Source organism: Orycteropus afer, unplaced genomic scaffold (assembly GCF_000298275.1).
Source record: "Orycteropus afer afer isolate SDZICR_OR568_19922 unplaced genomic scaffold, OryAfe1.0 scaffold00244, whole genome shotgun sequence".
In the NCBI taxonomy this organism is placed as follows: Eukaryota; Metazoa; Chordata; class Mammalia; order Tubulidentata; family Orycteropodidae; genus Orycteropus; species Orycteropus afer.
The window spans coordinates 4,188,453-4,206,522 of record NW_006921831.1 but is presented as its reverse complement, the minus strand read 5'-3'; the positions used below and the strand labels follow the sequence as shown (position 1 = coordinate 4,206,522).

At 62.2% G+C, this 18,070-nt stretch overlaps 1 protein-coding gene across 1 annotated transcript in view; it reads left to right on the top strand.

Annotated features, from left to right (window-relative positions):
- Nucleotides 1-1,841: 1,841 nt before the first annotated feature.
- Nucleotides 1,842-18,070, top strand: part of MUC2 (mucin 2, oligomeric mucus/gel-forming) — a 34,470-nt gene continuing 18,241 nt past the window's right edge. The window contains exons 1-30 of the mRNA XM_042782110.1: nt 1,842-1,917; nt 2,766-3,033; nt 4,144-4,258; nt 4,626-4,716; nt 4,797-4,906; nt 5,068-5,284; nt 5,451-5,576; nt 5,929-6,046; nt 6,135-6,273; nt 6,412-6,522; nt 6,636-6,705; nt 6,897-7,034; nt 7,213-7,377; nt 8,961-9,055; nt 9,338-9,464; nt 9,781-10,036; nt 10,366-10,418; nt 10,514-10,614; nt 10,962-11,113; nt 11,355-11,493; nt 11,813-11,923; nt 12,545-12,724; nt 12,851-13,090; nt 13,302-13,458; nt 13,587-13,718; nt 14,139-14,286; nt 14,759-14,802; nt 15,256-15,453; nt 15,958-15,981; nt 16,504-18,057. Coding sequence (XP_042638044.1) covers nt 1,842-1,917; nt 2,766-3,033; nt 4,144-4,258; nt 4,626-4,716; nt 4,797-4,906; nt 5,068-5,284; nt 5,451-5,576; nt 5,929-6,046; nt 6,135-6,273; nt 6,412-6,522; nt 6,636-6,705; nt 6,897-7,034; nt 7,213-7,377; nt 8,961-9,055; nt 9,338-9,464; nt 9,781-10,036; nt 10,366-10,418; nt 10,514-10,614; nt 10,962-11,113; nt 11,355-11,493; nt 11,813-11,923; nt 12,545-12,724; nt 12,851-13,090; nt 13,302-13,458; nt 13,587-13,718; nt 14,139-14,286; nt 14,759-14,802; nt 15,256-15,453; nt 15,958-15,981; nt 16,504-18,057 — 5,455 coding nt within the window. The remainder of the gene's footprint in view (nt 1,918-2,765; nt 3,034-4,143; nt 4,259-4,625; nt 4,717-4,796; nt 4,907-5,067; nt 5,285-5,450; nt 5,577-5,928; nt 6,047-6,134; nt 6,274-6,411; nt 6,523-6,635; nt 6,706-6,896; nt 7,035-7,212; nt 7,378-8,960; nt 9,056-9,337; nt 9,465-9,780; nt 10,037-10,365; nt 10,419-10,513; nt 10,615-10,961; nt 11,114-11,354; nt 11,494-11,812; nt 11,924-12,544; nt 12,725-12,850; nt 13,091-13,301; nt 13,459-13,586; nt 13,719-14,138; nt 14,287-14,758; nt 14,803-15,255; nt 15,454-15,957; nt 15,982-16,503; nt 18,058-18,070) is intronic.

Sequence of the window (18,070 nt, the reverse complement as noted above, 5' to 3'; positions counted from 1 at the left end):
TGGCCCGAGACGCCAGTGCCGATGACCAGGCTTTGGCCTCCCTGCTCCGTCTAACCCTAACCCTAACCCTCCCTGCTCCGTGTCCTGCTCTCTGCACTCAAGGTCAGGTGTGAGCAGGATGTGGGGCCTGTCTCTGGAGTGAGCCCGGGTGTCCCTTCTCCATCTGAAGCAGGCCGGGCACTCCCTGGGCACCCTGGGTCCGCCCCCAGGGCAGCAGGAGGCTGGTGTGGAAAATCACTGCCCGGGCCTGAGTGGGCCCCGTCCTGGGCTTTCCCCGGACAGGGAAATGGCACAATGGCCCCGTGTGAGCCCTGGGCTCCGGTTTCCCTAATCCTGACTCCTCCCAGCTTGGGCCACACACTCCAGCTGGGGTCCCGGCAGGGGAACAGGTCCTGGGTTGGGGCACAGCGGGATGCTGGGATGAGATTTCTGGTCACTGCATTCTGGACGTCCTCTGACCCTGGGCTCTGTGCTGTGGTCTGGAGCTCACGTCTGCAGCGGTCCAGAGGGTGGGGTTAGACACAGGGGCCCTTGCACGTGGTCACGACCACTGCCAGGGTGGCCTCGGGCGGGAAGTGGGCATCCTCATTATGTGCTGGTGGCCGGAAGTCCCTCATAGCCCTGGAACTCAGGGTCTCTCTCGGGACCTCAGGCCTTCCCTCTTGGCCAATAGCTCTCCACTCTCTCACTCCAAATCCAGCTTCCTCGAGGTATCTCCACTTGTGGTGGGCGGGGGGAGGTTGCAGGCCTGGGTTCACCCACCAGATGAACAGTGGTGGCCCACCTGGGCCACCTGGGGTGGTGGTACCAGGTGGTCTCTGAGGTGTGGGGTCTGTGCAGAAAAGTAATATGCCAGGTCCCGATAGTAAAGAGACGCTTGCACACGTGCTCGGGAGCCTGCAGCTGGCCCAGTTGCAGTCTGAGGTCTGGAAGCCGTTGGGTCCACAGCTCATCACTCTAGGGCAGGACCCCCTCCGCCTCACACACACACAGTCCCAGTGTAATGTGTGGTCCGGGTGGCCTGGGTCCACTGGCCTGCACTGTGGTCCTCCCATGGCCGGGGAGGGAAGCAGGCCTGTGCTCTGGGTTCCACTGGCCATGGGACCTTGCGCCTGCCACTCCCGCCAAGACCTGGTCCCCAGGGCCCCTTTGGGCCATAAGCCGCTCCCGGGCTGGGGCGCGCCCTGAGTTCCAGTTACATGTAACTCCAGAGCCGATCCTCCTGGGAAAGGGGGGGATTAGGGCGGACAGCCGGGGGCTCTGCCTGGAGAGTGGCAGGCCGGGCTGGGGAGCAGAGCTCGGCCCCGCGGGGCTGTGCCCCCAGGCTGATCCCTAATGCAGGCCTGAATGGGTGAGTGGGGGCAGGGGCCAGGGACTCTGGAGCTGAGTGTGTAGGGAACACGGGGTGGCGGGGGAGTTCACGGCGGGGCCTCAGGGAAGCCCCTCTTTGGGCTGTACTCCGCTCACGGTCACTGGGCTGACCGCCTGGGGGCCTCGGGCTGGGCAAGGCCCAGGCCAGGACGTGCTTCCGGCCGGAGCCCCCGGCCCTGCGCTGGGAGGGGCGGGAGGTTAAACTTGGGTGTGCGTTGGCACTAGGGTAACTGGGCGGCTGCATTCTGAGGGAACCACATTTACCCCGGGGCAATAAAAGATAAAGCTCTGATAGTCTGAATCAATATTTCCGCACCAGCCCCGGGCAGAGCCCCTCCAGCTGTCTGGGTAACGTGCCCACGCCCCACCCGCCCTCACCCCTCCCCTGCCCTCCCCGCCTCCTCAGGCCAGCATATAAGACCCAGACCCCTGCACCAGGTCGCTCTCCCAAACCACCCATCTGAGCCACCATGGGGCTGTCCCTAGCCCACCTGGTGGCCATCTTCCTGGCCCTGTCTTTGGCCAGGGGGACAGAGCTCCAGAGAGGTAAGGGGGAGGGTAGCAGATAGGCTGTGGGTCCTGGGGCAGGGGCTGGGGGCCAGGTGAACCTAAGGGTCTGTACCTGGTCTTCCTCTGCCCAGCCTCTGGGGTGGTCCTGTGGGTCCACCCTGGGTCTGCCTACTGCAGCTCCCCCTGCTGACTCTGGAGGTGGAGGGACAGGGGGACGAGGTGCCCTCCCTGTGAGGGCGCATGCCGGCCAGAGTGTGGTAACGGCTGCCAGGCTGTAGCTCCTGGGCTGGGCCGTTGCCTGCTGGAATGTGCACTGGTTGGGAAGGAGTTGGCACGGGCGGGTCCCAGGATTCCCAGGGAGGGTCCAGGCTGAGGTGCCCCTTCTGTAGGGCGGGGGCTTTAGCCAAAAAGATGGAGGATGTGGGACAAGGAGGAGTCTCCAGCATGTCTGGAGAGGGCCCTGGCATGGTGCTTTGGCTGAACTCTGGAGTTAAGGGTGGTGAGCTAGAGCACAGGAAGGAGGGAGAGTGGCCGGGGAGCTCCAGGGATGGGCAGGCAGACAGGGGCCCAGGGAGCCGCAGGGGTGACCAGGCAGACAGGGGGCTGGTGAGCCCCAGGGGTGGTCAAACATCCTGTGCCAGCTTGGGGTAAGAGGGCACGGAAGGTGGAGATGGCTTACCGGGGGGCTGAGACCCTGGGAAGGGCCCTTCCTCTGGGAGGGACACATCGTGGGACCCTCCCCAGTGACCCCATTCTGAGCCCGATGGGCCAGAAGTCACTTCCTGGCCCCCACCCCAGTCAGGTCCAAGGGGAGTCTGGAAGCCCAGGGCCTCCCTGCCTGGGGCTGCCTGCTGCCATTCACCCCCGGCCCCACTGCTCCCCAGAAGGCAGGACCCGGAGCCACGGCCACACGGTCTGCAGCACGTGGGGGGACGGCCACTACAAGACCTTCGATGGTGACGTCTACCAGTTCCGTGGCCTGTGTGACTACAACTTTGCCTCTGACTGCCGTGACTCCTACAAGGAGTTCGCCGTGCACCTGAGGCGCAGCCTGGGCAGCAGTGGCCGGCCCGAGCTGCAGTACATCCTGCTGACCATCAAGGATGACACCGTGTACTTGACGCGACAGCTGGTCGTGGTGAACGGGGCCCTGTGAGTGCAGCCAGGGGCCTGAGTCCTAGTCATGGGAGGATGGACGAGGGCTCCGACTGTGGTCCAGCTCCGCCCAGCTCACAGCCAGGGGGCCAGGGGGCCAGGGGCCCAGGGCGCCCCCTCCACTGAGGCCATGAAGCGAGAAGGCTGGGGTCTGAGCTGATGTCACCAATATTCATTCAACACGTCAGCTGAGCACCACAGGGAGCCCCTGGGTGGGGTGGGGAGGGGTGGTTCAAGGGCTCTCTGTTCCATGGGCCCTGCCTGAGACCCTCCTCTGCAGGCCACCCAGGCTCTGGCATGTGGCGAGGATTCCTGGGCCCAGTCCTGGGGTGAGGCTGGCTGCAGAGCTTGGAGCACCCCAGGATAGAGTTACAGAAGGGGTGCGGAGGGGAGGCCAGGAGCCCCTTCCCCACAGCCCTGCTATTGTTCCCCCATTGTCCCTAGAACAATGGCACCCTCTTAAAGGCGTTCCTGTCAGGCTGGTTTCCCCACCTGCTGGTCTGCCCTCTCCGGCCCTAGGGCTCTGTTTCCTGCACCAGGCCCCCACCCCTGCCCCTGCTCTGCCTGCCAGCTGGTCAGCAGGCGGCCAGCCACAAAGGCTGGAGGTTGAGGTAGGGCAGGTACCTGGGCCAGCACCGGCTGCCGGTGGAAGGGGGTCTGGATGCCAGTGTCAGGGACCACATCCCCAGGGATGATGGGGTGGGCAGGGGCTGGAGAAGCCCCCACTCCAGCAGATATCCTGCCCCTCTGAACGGGGAGCCTGGGATGGGTGGGAAGCCCAGGCCTCCTCTCCATGGCCCTTGGAAGCGGTCGTGCACAGACCATTGCTGAGGAGGGGGTGTGGAGCAGGGAGGTGGCAGGCAGGTGTGGCACCTCCCAGAGGAAGCCATTGCCTGTGTCTTCCTCCAGAGGGCGGCCAAGACCATCTGTGGCCGGGATGTGAGCTGGGCTGACGGGGCTGGCTGGGTGGGCCCTGGTTTTGGGGAGGACAGGCTACCCCAGGGGCAGCTGGCCTGGAAGGGGTGCCCACGGAGGGGAGCTCAGGTGGTGGAAGAGTGTGGGGCTGGCTGGGGCCAGCCAGCGACACGGAGCCCCCTCTCCCCCAAGGGTCAGCACCCCACACTACAGCTCTGGGTTGCTCATTGAGAAGAACCACGCCTACACCAAGGTCTACTCGCGTGCTGGCCTGGCCCTCATGTGGAACCGAGAGGACTCCCTCATGGTGGGCAGAGCCCCTGCCCAATTCTGGGGACTGGGGAGCCCAGGGGAGGGCAGGAAGGCCTATGGTCCTACCTCTCCCTTGGAGATGAGGACCCCAAGCCTCCAAGGGCAGAGGCGGGCTGCATAGTCGGGGCCTGGCCCCGAGCTTGCCTCGCCCTGGGAGGGGATACTCAGGGCTTAGGGGCAGGGACCTCACCTTTTCCCTCCTCACCCCCAGTGGCCCTGGGTGCTTTCTGGTGGCTGATCCCAACCTTCCTACCACAACTGAAGCCCAAGCCCCTTCAAAGGAAGGGAGGGCCATGAGGATGGTGGCTGCCCCAGGCCTAGGTGCCCACCTACCCACATCTCACCTGCCCTCCCCCCCACAGCTGGAGCTGGACAGTAAGTTCCGGAACCACACATGTGGTCTCTGTGGGGACTTCAACGGCCTGCAGACCTACTCCGAGTTCCTCAGCGATGGTGAGGGCCGCCCCAGAGTCCCTGTGGGTGAGGGGAGGTGCCCTGGGCCCGCGAGCTGATGGCCAAGCCGTCCCTCCCAGGCATCCTCTTCAGCCCCACGGAGTTCGGGAACATGCAGAAGATCAACAAGCCCGAGATGGTGTGCGACGACCCTGAAGAGGAGCCGGTCCCTGCCAACTGCGCCGAGCACGTGAGTCAGGGCCCTTCCAGGGAGGTCAGCTCAGGGTGGGCATGCTGAGGGTGAGCACGCCAGGGTGGGCGTCCCCAGGGTGGGCGTCCCCAGGGTGGGCGTCCCCAGCGTGCGCGGCCCTCCCGGAGTCCAGCAGCCGCCTACCGCTTCTGTCCCTCCAGCGCGCGGAGTGCGAGAGGCTGCTGACGGCCGAGGCCTTCGCCGACTGCCAGGAGCGGGTGCCGCTGGAGCTGTACGTCCGCGCCTGCGTGGACGACCGCTGCCGCTGCGCGCAGGGGCTCGGGGCCGCCTGCGTCTGCAGCACCGTGGCCGAGTTCTCACGCCAGTGTTCCCACGCCGGCGGGCGGCCCGGCAGCTGGAGGAGCGCCGCGCTCTGCCGTAAGCGCGGCTGCCCGGGGGCACGGGGCGGCCGGGTGGCCGCCAAGGGGCGCGCGCCGGAGCTGAGCCCCGCGGGGGCCTTGGTGCGCAGACCAGGCCCTGGTGTGCGCCCCCCCGCCCGGCCCGCCTGGGGCGCAGCCAGCTCACCACCCTCTCTGCCCTGCAGCCAAGAGCTGTCCCCGGAACATGATCTACCTGGAGAGCGGCTCTCCCTGCATGGACACCTGCTCGCACCTGGAGATGAGCAGCCTGTGCGAGGAGCACCGCATGGACGGCTGCTTCTGCCCCGAAGGTGCGGGGGGAGGAGCGGGGGGGGGGACGAAGGAGCGAGGAGCGGGACGCGGGCATCTGCCTCCGCCGCGTGAGGGGCCGCGGTGGCGGCCCACGGGACCACGCAGGGCAATGATGACACCCTGAAATCAGGGGCCGAATCCTCAGAGGAGGGACAGCTTCACAGTGGCAGTTCCTGTCATCCCCACGCCCCGAGCCTGGGGACTGTCAGGGCCCCCAGGCACATCCCTGACCCAGACACGTGGTGGGACTGGAGGCTCAGCCCTGAAGACTAGACATGCCTGTGGCTGTGGGGGCTCTCCAGTGCCTCCTGGAGGCCGGCCTGGGGTAACGACGCTGCCCTTGTGGCCCAGGCACCGTGTTTGATGATGTTGCTGGTAGCGGCTGCATCCCCGTGAGCCAGTGCCACTGTAAGTTGCACGGACACCTGTACACGCCAGGCCAGCAGGTTACCAACGAGTGTGAGCAGTGGTGAGTGCTAGGCGCCTGGGGCGGGGCGGGGCGGGGCGGGGCGGCGGGGCGGGGCTGCGAGGCCTGACCCCGCCCCCACCGCCCCCAGCGTCTGCCACTCAGGCCGCTGGGTGTGCAAAGACCTGCCTTGCCCTGGGACCTGCGCCCTGGAGGGTGGCTCCCACATCACCACCTTCGACGGGAAGAAATTCACCTTTCATGGGGACTGCTATTACGTCCTGGCCAAGGTAGGTGCCCCCCTTCTGGGGGTCTTGGTGGGCAGTGGAATGTGCCGGCGGGGCCCCTCCTCAGTCACCGTGGAGTCCTCAGACCCGGTCCTGCTGTCTCTGGCTGATGCATCACCTCTCAATGCCCTCCCCCGACAGGGTGACCACCATGACTCCTTCGCTCTGCTGGGTGAGCTGGCCCCCTGCGGCTCCACCGAGAAACAAACCTGCCTCAAGACAGTGGTGCTGTTGGCTGACAGGAAGAAGAACGTGGGTGCCCCGTCCCACTGCTTCCACCTCCGGGCCCTTCCCTGCCTGCCCCTCCCTCCCCTGGCCCCTGCTGGCCCCAGGGCTGCTCTCAGCCCACTGTCCTCTCTCCCCAGGTGGTGGCCTTTAAGTCTGACGGCAGCGTGCTCCTGAACGAGCTGGAAGTCAACCTGCCCCATGTGACCGGTGAGCCCAGTGAGGGTGCCCAGGACTCCCCTGCCCCCAGAGGCCCCGTAACTCAGCCTGGGTCGGGGCCGACGCTCCCTCCCGGGGCCTCTGCTGGGCAGGGGTAGGGCAGGCGGGAGGGCTTGGCCCTGGGCTGGGACCCGAGGCAGCCCCGCCGGCCATACCCTTACCACCTGTGCCCCGCACGGCAGCGACTTTCTCCATCTTCCGGCCCTCGTCCTACCACATCATCGTGAACACGGTCTTCGGCCTGCGGCTGCAGCTGCAGCTGGTCCCGGTCATGCAGCTCTTCGCCACGCTCGACCAGAGCGCCCAGGGGCAGGTGCAGGGTGAGTGTCCTGCTCGCCACACCCCTCGGCCCCTCATTCCTCGCCCCAGCCCCATCCTGGCACCCCTTGCTCCCTCTGGGGCCCTGCCCTCCCAAACCTATCTTGGCTCCTCAGCCCTCATTGGTTCCCTCTCACCTGCCTTCTTGCCACCCCCCTTCCAACCCCACCCTGTCCCCAGGCCTCTGTGGGAACTTCAACGGCCTGGCGAGCGATGACTTCAAGACAGCTGGTGGGCTGGTGGAGGCCACGGGCGCCGGCTTCGCCAACACCTGGAAGGCCCAGTCAAGCTGCCATGACAAGCTGGACTGGCTGGACGACCCCTGCTCCCTCAACATCGAGAGTGGTGGGTGGGGGGGTGCTGGGCATTGGCTCGTGGAGGGTGGGCCCTCTTCCAGGGCTGGCCTGGGGCCATGCCACCTGCTGCCCGTGGCACCCCCTGTCCCTGGGTGAGAGAGGTCCCTTGAGGTGAAGAAGGGGAGTGGGGTGCATGTGAGAGCTGTAAACACTGGTACTTGGTGGTGCCCCTCGTCCGCTCACTGACACATTCACACAGGATATGTGAGCTATCTAGGTACGTGGATGTGTGTGTGCATGTGCACACGTGTGCATGTGTGCACATGTACCTGTATGTGCACATGTGCACGTGTGCATGCATGTGTGCGCATGCACACAGGCATGTGTATGTGCATGTGCAGACGTGCACGTGTGTGTGTGTGCATGTCTTATCCATCAACATTGTGGTTTCTTTGTTAATGCGACCATAGTATTGGCAACTGAGAGCAAATGGGGTGTATGCCATTTTAGGGGAATGAGATAAACGGGTTACCACATTTTTAGTGGGTTAGGGATTAAGATTTTGACTGTGTGCCAGAGTGCACAGCAAAGGCAATTTCCAGTGTTTGGAGGACGTCTGCTGTGCTGGTGTTGTGTGGGGTTATTACCCACGTTAGTATTTCATTAAATGTCTGTTAGATTGCGTGCACACGTATACCAAGCATGTTTCAAAGTTAAAGTTATAAATACCATTGTTTACAAACTTAGGACATAACTCTGTAATGAATGCCACACAGTTAAAGAGTCACTGGGCTGAGTCCATCGCAATGGTGGGTGCATTTGAGCTACCTCGCTTTTGTGTGTCACCTGGGACTGGAGTTCCCATGGCTGTTGACCAGGACGGGCCCAAGAGCTCGCCCTTCTGTTTGTACCATGGCGGAGAGCACTGCTGGCCCCCTGGCTGGAGCTGCTGGGTCAGCAGACGTGGATGAACAAGATGGTTCTCTCAAAATGGAGCAGAGAGCTGTTATCTTAATGCAGTCCATCCTCACCCAGTGACCACTCCTGTTGGGTCCATTTGCTGAGTGGTTGTAGTGAGAGTTAGACTCGACAGCCCGCCCCCACTCTGGTTTATTACAAAGAAATGGTACACTTTATCCTGTTGAGTTTCAGTTACATGGGGGGGAGGACCATAGGAGACAGATGTCAATGGAGGTGTTGAGGTTGTAGGTGCCTCGTAGGTTAAACGGTCCTGCAGGTGGGTGCCCTTGTGACCCTGTGTAAACTTCTGGCCGGCATGTTCTCAGCACTGGAGCTGGGGTCAGGTTCACTCAGGGCCCCGTCAGTTCCCATCCACTGCGGTACTCACTTTTCCTTGGGTCCTGCCTGCTTGGCACCGATGGGTCTTTGCTTTGGACCACTGGCACCCCTGTTTTGGTGACACCCTAAGCATAAGCTTGCCTTCCTATTGAGTAATCCATCCCTGGCCCAGCCCTTTGCAGGGCATCTGGCCAGCATGTCCTGAGCTGGTCTGACCGAGTTCTGACCTGGTAGGAGTTGCTTGGGCTTGAGTCTGACCCAGCCTGGGGCCAGGACTCAGGGAACTGGCCCTCAGGGTGGACTGCTGGAGTCTAAACCCCTCCCCCTCCACAGCTAACTATGCTGAACACTGGTGCTCACTGCTGAAGAAGTCAGAGACCCCCTTCAGCAGGTGCCACTCTGCCGTGGACCCTGCTGAGTACTACAAGGTGGGTTTGGCCCGGCACACATACATATCATGACCTCAGGAAGCCTCCCCGATACTGCTGGGAGGCCCCACCTGAATTGATGTCTGCCCCCATGGAGTGTGCATGTGGACGTGTAAGCCTGTGTGCATGCACGGGTGTCTACATGTGTATGTGTGTGCATGTGTGCAAGTACTTGCACATGTATGTGCATATATGTTCACGTGTGCACATGTGGGGGGTATGCCCATGTGTCTGCACCCTGATCTGCTTCCCTGACCACCTGTGCCCCTGTCTGTTGCTCAGAGGTGCAAGTATGACACCTGCAACTGTCAGAACAACGAGGACTGCATGTGTGCCGCCCTGTCCTCCTACGCCCGGGCCTGCGCCGCCAAGGGTGTCATGCTGTGGGGCTGGCGGAGTCACGTCTGCAGTGAGTGCCTGTGGGGAGGGTGGCGAGGTCCTGTCTGTAGTCAATGCTGCCCTCCTGCCCTCCCGGGCTTGGTGGGGAGGGTGGTGGGAGCTGTTCCCTTGTGACCCTTTACTCTTGGCGTAGGGGCCATGGTGGTGGTGGGGGTGTTAGCTCACTGCGGCATTGAGGAGCCCTGCAGGCTCTCTGCTTGCAGGGCGCCTGTCACGGTGCAGGGGCCCTGGGACTGTGGGCACCGCTATGTCTACCCTGCAGAGATCTGTATGGGGCAGGGAGAGGTACTGCTCCTGGCTCACACTGGTGCCCCTGCCCTCCATAGACAAGGATGTGAGCTCCTGCCCCAAGTCCCAGACCTTCCTGTACAACCTGACCACCTGCCAGCAGACCTGCCGCTCCCTCTCGGAGCCCGACAAGCACTGCCTTGCGGGCTTCGCACCTGTGGACGGCTGTGGCTGCCCCGACCACACCTTCATGGATGAGAAGGGGCGCTGCGTGCCACTGGCCAAGTGCTCCTGCTACCACCGTGGCCTCTACCTGGAGGCGGGAGAGGTGGTCCTACGGCAGGAGGAGCGATGGTGGGTGGCCGGAGCGCTGAGATGGGAAGGAGGGGTGGGGGGAGAGAGGGGCAGCTCTATGCCACTGCCAGTCCTATAAGGACACGCCTTCTACACCTTGGCTTCAAGACAAGGGGTGGCTCTGCCTGGGGGAGCTGAGACACGGGTCCCCAGTCCCACCATCCTGAGCCTCGGGGCTGCCCTCCCGGTTGGGGCTCCCTGACGGGGGCTGGCAGTGGCCAGTTCTCATCTGCTCGTGGGAGCAGTGGGTTCTTGTGATGGTCCTGCCTGGGAATTGTGCCAAAGTGGCTCACGAAGCCGGCCCCTCACCTCCCACCTATGCCCTGCAGTGTCTGCCGGAACGGGAGGCTGCACTGCACGCAGGTGAAGCTGATCGGCCAGAGTAAGTGCCCTCCCCGCCTGCCCCCATCTCCCACCCACAGCGTGAGCCCCGCCCCCCGACTCAGCCTGAGCTGACACGGCCACCTCGTCCTGCAGGCTGCACAGCCCCAAAGATCCACGTTGACTGCAACAACCTGACCGCAATGGCCATCTGGAACCCACGCCCTGTCAGCTGCCAGACACTGGCCGCAGGCTACGTAAGTGCTGGGTGGGCCTCGGGGCAGGCGGCCGTGTGGGTTCGGTGGCGGCAGGCAGCTCCATCTGGAGCCTTGGCCTGTGGACACAGGGACGTTGCTGGTGTTCCTGGCACCTGGCATGCAGGCAGTGGCAGGGGCCCCAGCCCAACCCCTGGCAGGCAGCCCTCACCAGGCTCCTGCCCGAGGTGGACTTGAGGGGTGGGTTCCCAGGGTTGGGCCAGGTGGGGCTGGGGCAAGCGCCAGGACACAGAGGCCATCCTGCGTGGTGGGAAGAGGAGGCTGCTGGTCTGGGAGGGCTCCTGCCTCTTGGTCCACTGCCCTGAGCCCCACTCCCTGGCTGCCCTCAGTACCAGACAGAGTGCGTTAGCGGCTGTGTGTGCCCCAACGGGCTGATCGATGATGGCAGAGGTGGCTGTGTAGCGGAGGAGAACTGTCCCTGCGTCCACAACAAGGATCTGTATCTGCCTGGGGACAAGATCAAGGTGGACTGCAATACCTGGTAAGGCCTGGGCAGCTGCTGGGGCAGTGCCTCCTCCCCTGGGGTCCCTGGGGTCTTAAAGGGCCAGAGGGTCCTGCCTCCCTGTGTCCGCCAGGTGTGTGTCGGAACGGCACTTTTGGGGTGACGTGGGTGCTTGCGGGAGTCACAGTGGGCTGTCAGGGTCCCAGCAGGCCGCCCTCTGAGTGGGGTTGGGCTTGGCCCCAGCCCCTTCAGCCCTCCAGCCCCTCCCTGCTCTCCTCAGCACCTGCCACAGAGGACGCTGGACATGCTCCCAGTCCGTCTGCCACGGCACCTGTGCCATCTATGGCAGTGGTCACTATATCACCTTTGATGGGAAGTACTATGACTTTGATGGGCACTGCTCCTATGTGGCCGCTCAGGTGAGCAGCAAGGGCCCAGGGGGGAGAGGGACCCTTCCTGCCCCTGCTTGGACTGCCCCTTGAGGCTCTGTGCACCCAGCAGGGGGCAGCAGGCACCTTAAAGGCCCCTCTTTGCCCCCTGTGGGTATACCGAGGGGATGGGTTTGGCGGCTCAGGCATAGGAGGGAGGAGGCTGTGAAATCCCGCATCCCTGTCCTGCGGCTCCATCCCCCTGCTCCGAGTCAGGGCCGAGGCCCTGTGTCCCAGCTGAGAAGGGAGGAGCTGGAGCAGTGTGCCTGGCCCTGTGGCCTCCCTCGGCTCACGTCCCCTTGGCCCCCAGGACTACTGTGGCCAGAACGCCTCTCTGGGGTCGTTCAGCATCATCACTGAGAATGTCCCCTGTGGCACTACGGGTGTGACATGCTCCAAGGCCATCAAGATCTTCCTGGGGGTGAGTGCTGGTGGGACGGGGCGTGGGCTTTTGGAGGAGGGAAAAGGGGAGTAGGCTTTCTGGACCTCGGCATGTGGGCTTTTGGGACCCCAGGGCGTGGGGCTCCAGGGACCCTGCGGAGTGGACTTTCAGGAAGTGGGGATGCATGCACTCTCGGGACCTGGGCTGGTGGGCTCTTGGTGATGTGGACAGTGCTGGTGGGCTCTTGATCCAGGCAGCACTGGTGGGCTTTCGGGGATATGGACAGCACGGGTGGGCTTTCAGGGACCCAGGTGGGGCTGGTGGGCTCTCATGATGTGGGCAGCATGAGGTGGGCTCTTGGGGATGTGGGCAGTGCTGGTGGGCTTTTGGGCATGTGGATAGCACTGGTAGGCTCATGGGGACATGGACAGCACTGATGGGCTCTCGGGCATGTGGATAGCACTGCTGGGCTCTTGGGGACACAGACAGCACTGGTGGGCTCTTGGGGACCCAGGTGGGGCTGGTGGGCTCTCGTGCATGTGGATAGCACTGGTGGGCTCCTGAGGACACAGATAGCACTGGCAGGCTCTTGGGGATGTGGGCAGCACTGGTGGGCCCTTGGGGACACTCCAGCCAGTGACACCCCCTCCTTATGCCCAGAGGACAGAGCTGAAGCTGGAGGACAGGCACCGAGTGGTGATCCAGCGGGACGTGGGGCACCCTGTGTCCTACACCACACGGGAGGTGGGCCAGTACCTTGTGGTGGAGGCCAGCACCGGCATCATAATCATCTGGGACAAGAGAACCACCATCTTCATTAAGCTCGCCCCCTCCTACAAGGTGCGGTGCTGTCACCTCCTGGACCCCTCCGGGCACGTGCACTCCTCTGGGGCACCCAGACCCCGGTGCAGCCCCGCCCCTCCCGCCACCTCCTGGTGAAGCCCCTGCCATCTCTCGCCCCCACAGGGCACCGTGTGTGGACTGTGTGGCAACTTTGATGACCGCTCCAACAATGATTTCACCACGCGGGACCGCATGGTTGTGGAGAGCGAGCTGGATTTTGGCAACAGCTGGAAGGAGGCTCCCACCTGCACGGACGTGACCTCGACCCCTGAGCCCTGCAGTGTGAACCCTCACCGCCGCTCCTGGGCCGAGAAGCAGTGCAGCATCCTGAAAAGCCGCGTGTTCCAAGTCTGCCACAGCAAGGTGGGGGCGGGGCTGAGAAGGGTTGGAGGCGGGGCTTCCTGCCATCTATGGGAGGGGCCATTGTGGGCACCAGGTTCCCTGCTGGCGCCAATGCTCAGTGGGAAAGGAGGAGGGTGTGTGTGTGTCCTTGCACTGGGCAGGAGCAGGTTGCAGGTCGCCGCTGACGGCTGTGGACCCCAGCCCTCAAGGGCTCACTGCGCTTCCCTGGCAGGTGGACCCCAAGCCGTTCTATGAGGCGTGCGTGCACGACTCCTGCTCCTGCGACACTGGAGGTGACTGTGAGTGCTTCTGCTCGGCTGTGGCCTCCTACGCGCAGGAGTGCACCAAGGAGGAAGCCTGCGTGTACTGGAGGACGCCGGACCTGTGCCGTAAGTGTGGCCGCCCGGGAGCGGACGTCACGTGGCGGGCAGCGCTCATCCATCTAGGCCCCGTCCAGGGTCACCTGGGACCCTGTGTGTCTAGCACGCCAGCTGCCTGACCCGCCCCTCCCCTGCAGCCATCTTCTGTGACTACTACAACCCCCGGGACGAGTGTGAGTGGCACTACGAGCCGTGCGGAAATCGCAGCTTCGAGACCTGCAGGACCATCAACGGCATCCACTCGAACATCTCTGTGTCCTACCTCGAAGGTGAGCAGGAGCGGGGATGCACCTGCGCCAAGCGGTCACCCTGGGAGAGGCCCTGCCACCAGAAGCAGAAAGGGTCGGTCGTCCCACCCACTCGTTGTTTACTGAGTGTGGAAGCCAGCTCTCCCTGAGAGGGGGAGGGGACCAGAAAAGAAGCCAGTGACCAGTGGATGCTGGGGGTGGGCAGGGCTGATGGAGGCTGGGCGGGGCCTGGCTGCCTCAGCAGGTAGGCATGGCCCAGTTGTGCTTCGGCCTTGCCCACGCACGGGTGGGGGTGGGGCATCCAGGCCCCCACCTTTCCGGTGCCTGGCCTTCTTGGAGGACCATCCTGGGGAGAAGAGCCCGGCAGGGTGGCATGATGGCGGGGTCTGGTGGACCAGGGTTTTCCATGGTGGCCTAAGTCCTGTGCCCTGTGCTTACCAGGCTGTTACCCTCGGTGCCCTGAGGACAGCCCCATCTATGATGAAGATCTGAAGAAGTGTGTCACTGGGGACAAATGTGGCTGCTACATCGGGGACAACCACTACCCCCCTGGGGCATCGGTACCCCCTAAGGACATCTGCCAGTCTTGGTACCTGAGCCCACATCGCTGGGGGGGGGGGCTGGGAGAGTCCAGTGCACACACACACGTGTGCACACACACACAAGTGTGCATGCATACATGGGCTCACAGCCACATATGTGGGCACCAGCATGCATGCACACATGTGTGTATACATGGGCATAAGCTGTGCACACACAACACACACTCCTGGTTACACATGCACACACACATACACACAATACAGGAACCAGAGTTTGGGAGGGGAGGCCTCTGCCATCCCAGGCAGCTTGCCCTGGACTTTGCCATCGCACCCGTCCTGTGCTCACAGTGGGGCCCCAAGTAGGTGGTCCTTTGAAACCTGGCCCTGGTGCAGTGTCTTGGGGCTGTGGGCCCAGAACTTGGGGTGGGGAGAGGCTGGTGTGTGTGGGGAGGTGGAGGCCCTGGGGGTGGTGGTGTCCAGTGCCTCTCTGGGCAGCACCTGACCACACCTGCTTTGCAGTATATGTACCAACACGTCGGAGGTCATCTGCCGGCCCAACGAAGGTGAGTGATCCCTGTTGGCCCATGCCCTAGACAGTGAGCAGTCCCCAGCCAGCAAGGCTTCCGGACCCTCAGCCTGGGCATGTTGACCCACGGAGGGTGGCGGGGGCTTGTCCTTGGGCTCTGCCCCTTTGCACTCTCCAGGCCCTGCCAGCTCAGTCCTGCCTTGACTTGCAGCAACTGCTTGGGGCTCACGTGGCACTTACCACGTGCCATCTCTCCCCTTCTCAGGCGAGCTGATGCCCTTATGGTGCTTGTCCCCACAACCCAGCCTGCAGCCTTCTGTGGGCTCCTTCCTCAGAAGGGACCCTTTGGGGATGGGTCCTCCCAGGCGTTGGTTTGCCCCTGGTTTGAGCTAGGCTACACTCAGCCTCTCCCTAACTTGTAGGTGGGGGCAGTCTTGCATGTCTTCCCCTGCTCCTGATGTGTTGTTAATGGTCGGCCCTCCACCCCCAGGAAAGATTGTCAGTCAGACCCAGCATGGTGCCTTCTGCTACTGGGAGATCTGTGGCCCCAACGGGACGATCAAACAGCACTTCAACGTCTGCGTGTCCACCACACCACCCACATCAACCCTGACCACCTCCGTCACCACCCCTCTCTCCACCACCTTCCCCATCACCACTACCATGCCGACACCAACCCCCAGCACAGGTGCAGCCCACAGTGCACACCCTGCCTAGCGGGCTCTTCCCCTGCCTCTGTATCCAGCATCCTGCAGAAACGGTGCTCCTAGGGGGTGGGGCATAGCCTGGCGCCGCTGGCTTTGATCACAGACAGGGTGCTGACGCTCTTCTCAGCCCGGGCACACGTCCCCCTGCCTCCCCTGCCCCTGTGAGTTGGGATGCCAGCAAAGGAAGGCAACATAGGGAAGTCTCCCCAAACCAGCAAGGAAGCATCTCTAAACCAAAAACCCAGCCCGTTGCCATCAGTTTGGCTCTGACTTACAGTGACCCTATAGAGAAGAAACTGGAGCTGTTCACTAAGTTCTTCTGCATAAGTTCTGTTTGGAATCTTGGCTGCTGCATAGCAAGCCACCAGGGCTAGGATGGCCACCAAAGAAAGAATTTTAAACGTTAAAAAAGGAGAAGGGAGATCTTGAACTTGGTAAAAACTTGGTACTAATGCCCTTGTCTTTACTTTATTGCTTTCCCGCAGTTTCTCCTCCATCGACGACTCCGAGTAAGTCATGTGGATGATGCCTTGCAATGAAGAGTAGAGCAGGGGAGCAAGCCTTACAAAATTATGAAGGAAGCATCCCTGGGGACCAGATGGGGGGCTGGGCTGGGCTGGATGCACATCTGCTTTTGGACCAAAGAAGGGTGTCTTTTTGGGGACTTTAGTCACAGTTTGCTGAGTCCAGGGATGGTTGGAGTGGGAGTTGGTTGGCTCTGGGTGACTGTTGGTGGCCCTTTGGTTATTAAATGTGTTTCTTGAAAAGGCTGAGGACAGGCCTCTGGGCTGGATCTTTGAGACTTGGGTCTATCACACCCAAAGTGTGGCCTTGAGGCCTCCTGCCCCCTCTCTGGGCCTCAGAGTTTCAGCTGGAAAATCAGGGTAAAAGTGGCCAGCTGAGTCCATGGGCCGTGATGGGGTGGTGGCATGTGGGGGCGAGCATGGGGGCAGTGGGTTCTCTGAGTTGAAGGGGCCTCTGGAAGGGGCCTCTCCCCAGGGCAGGTGACCACCATTGGGTTTCTTCCCTAGAGTCGTGTTGCTTCTGGTCAGACTGGATCAACGAGGACCACCCGAGCTCTGGCAGTGATGGTGGTGACCAAGAAATGTTTGACAGTGTTTGCAAGGCCCCTGAAGACATCGAGTGTAGGTCAGCTACAGAGCCTCATCTCAGTTGGGAAGAGCTGGGCCAGAAGGTTCAGTGTGACACCTCCGTTGGGTTCGTTTGCAAAAATGAAGACCAATTTGAAAATGGGCCTTTTGGACTCTGCTACGATTATGAGATACGGGTCAACTGTTGCCTGCCCCTGCCTGAGTGTATTGGGAGCTCAGTGCCGACTACCACAACTCCCACTGCAACAACTTCCACCATTCCATCAACGACGCCCACTACTTCCCCAGTGTCAACCATGACAACCAGCCCTACTCCAGGACTCACCACCTCATTGACAACCATAACCTCAACGTCCACAGCCACACCTGAACAGATCACAACAGTGACCACGACGCCTACCCCAGAATCATCCACCTCTGTTACAACCACTTCACCGACCACAACCCCATGCGCTGCCTGTGAGTGGACAGGCTGGATCGATTCAGGAAAACCCGACTTCAGCAAGCCAGGTGGTGGTGACTTTGAGGAAATTGGAAGCATCTGTGGGTCAGGCTGGGCAGCCAATATTGCCTGCCGAGCCGCAATGTATCCCAATGTGCCAATTGAGCAACTTGGACAAACTGTGATGTGTAGCCTCTCTGTTGGGCTAGTGTGCAAGAATCAAGACCAACGTTTTGGAGGGCCCATCCCAATGAATTACTGCCTCAACTATGAGATCAACGTTTACTGCTGTGAGAAATGTGATCACGAATCTTCTCCCACAACTGCAACTACCATCATCACCACCACTACAGAGACACCAACGCCCACCATCAGCACCCCTACAGAGACCACAATGTCCACTGTCAGCACCACTCCAGGGACCAGCACACCAACACCCATCATTAGTGCCACCACAGGGACCACCACCACACCAACACCCATTAGTACCACCCCAGGGACCACCACACCAACACCTATCAGCACCACCACTGGGACTACCACCACACCAACACCCATCAGCACCACCATAGGGACCAGCACACCAACACCTACCCCTGGGACCAGTACACCAACACCCATCAGCACCACCCCAGGGACCACCACACCAACACCTATCAGCACCACCACAGGGACCACCACCATGCCAACACCCACCAGCACCAGCCCAGGGACCACCACACCAACACCCATCAGCACGACCCCTAGGACCACCACATCAACACCCATTAGCACCACCCCTAGGATCACCACACCAACACCTAGCAGCACCACCACAGGGACCACTACCACACCAACACCCTTCAGCACCACCCCAGGGACCACCACACCAACACCCATCAGCACCACCCCTAGGACCACCACAACAACACCTAGCAGCACCACCATGGGGACCACCACCACACCAAAACCTTTCAGCACCACCCCAGGGACCACCACACCAACACCCATCAGCACTACCCCTAGGACCACCACCACACCACCATCCACCAGCACCACCCCAGG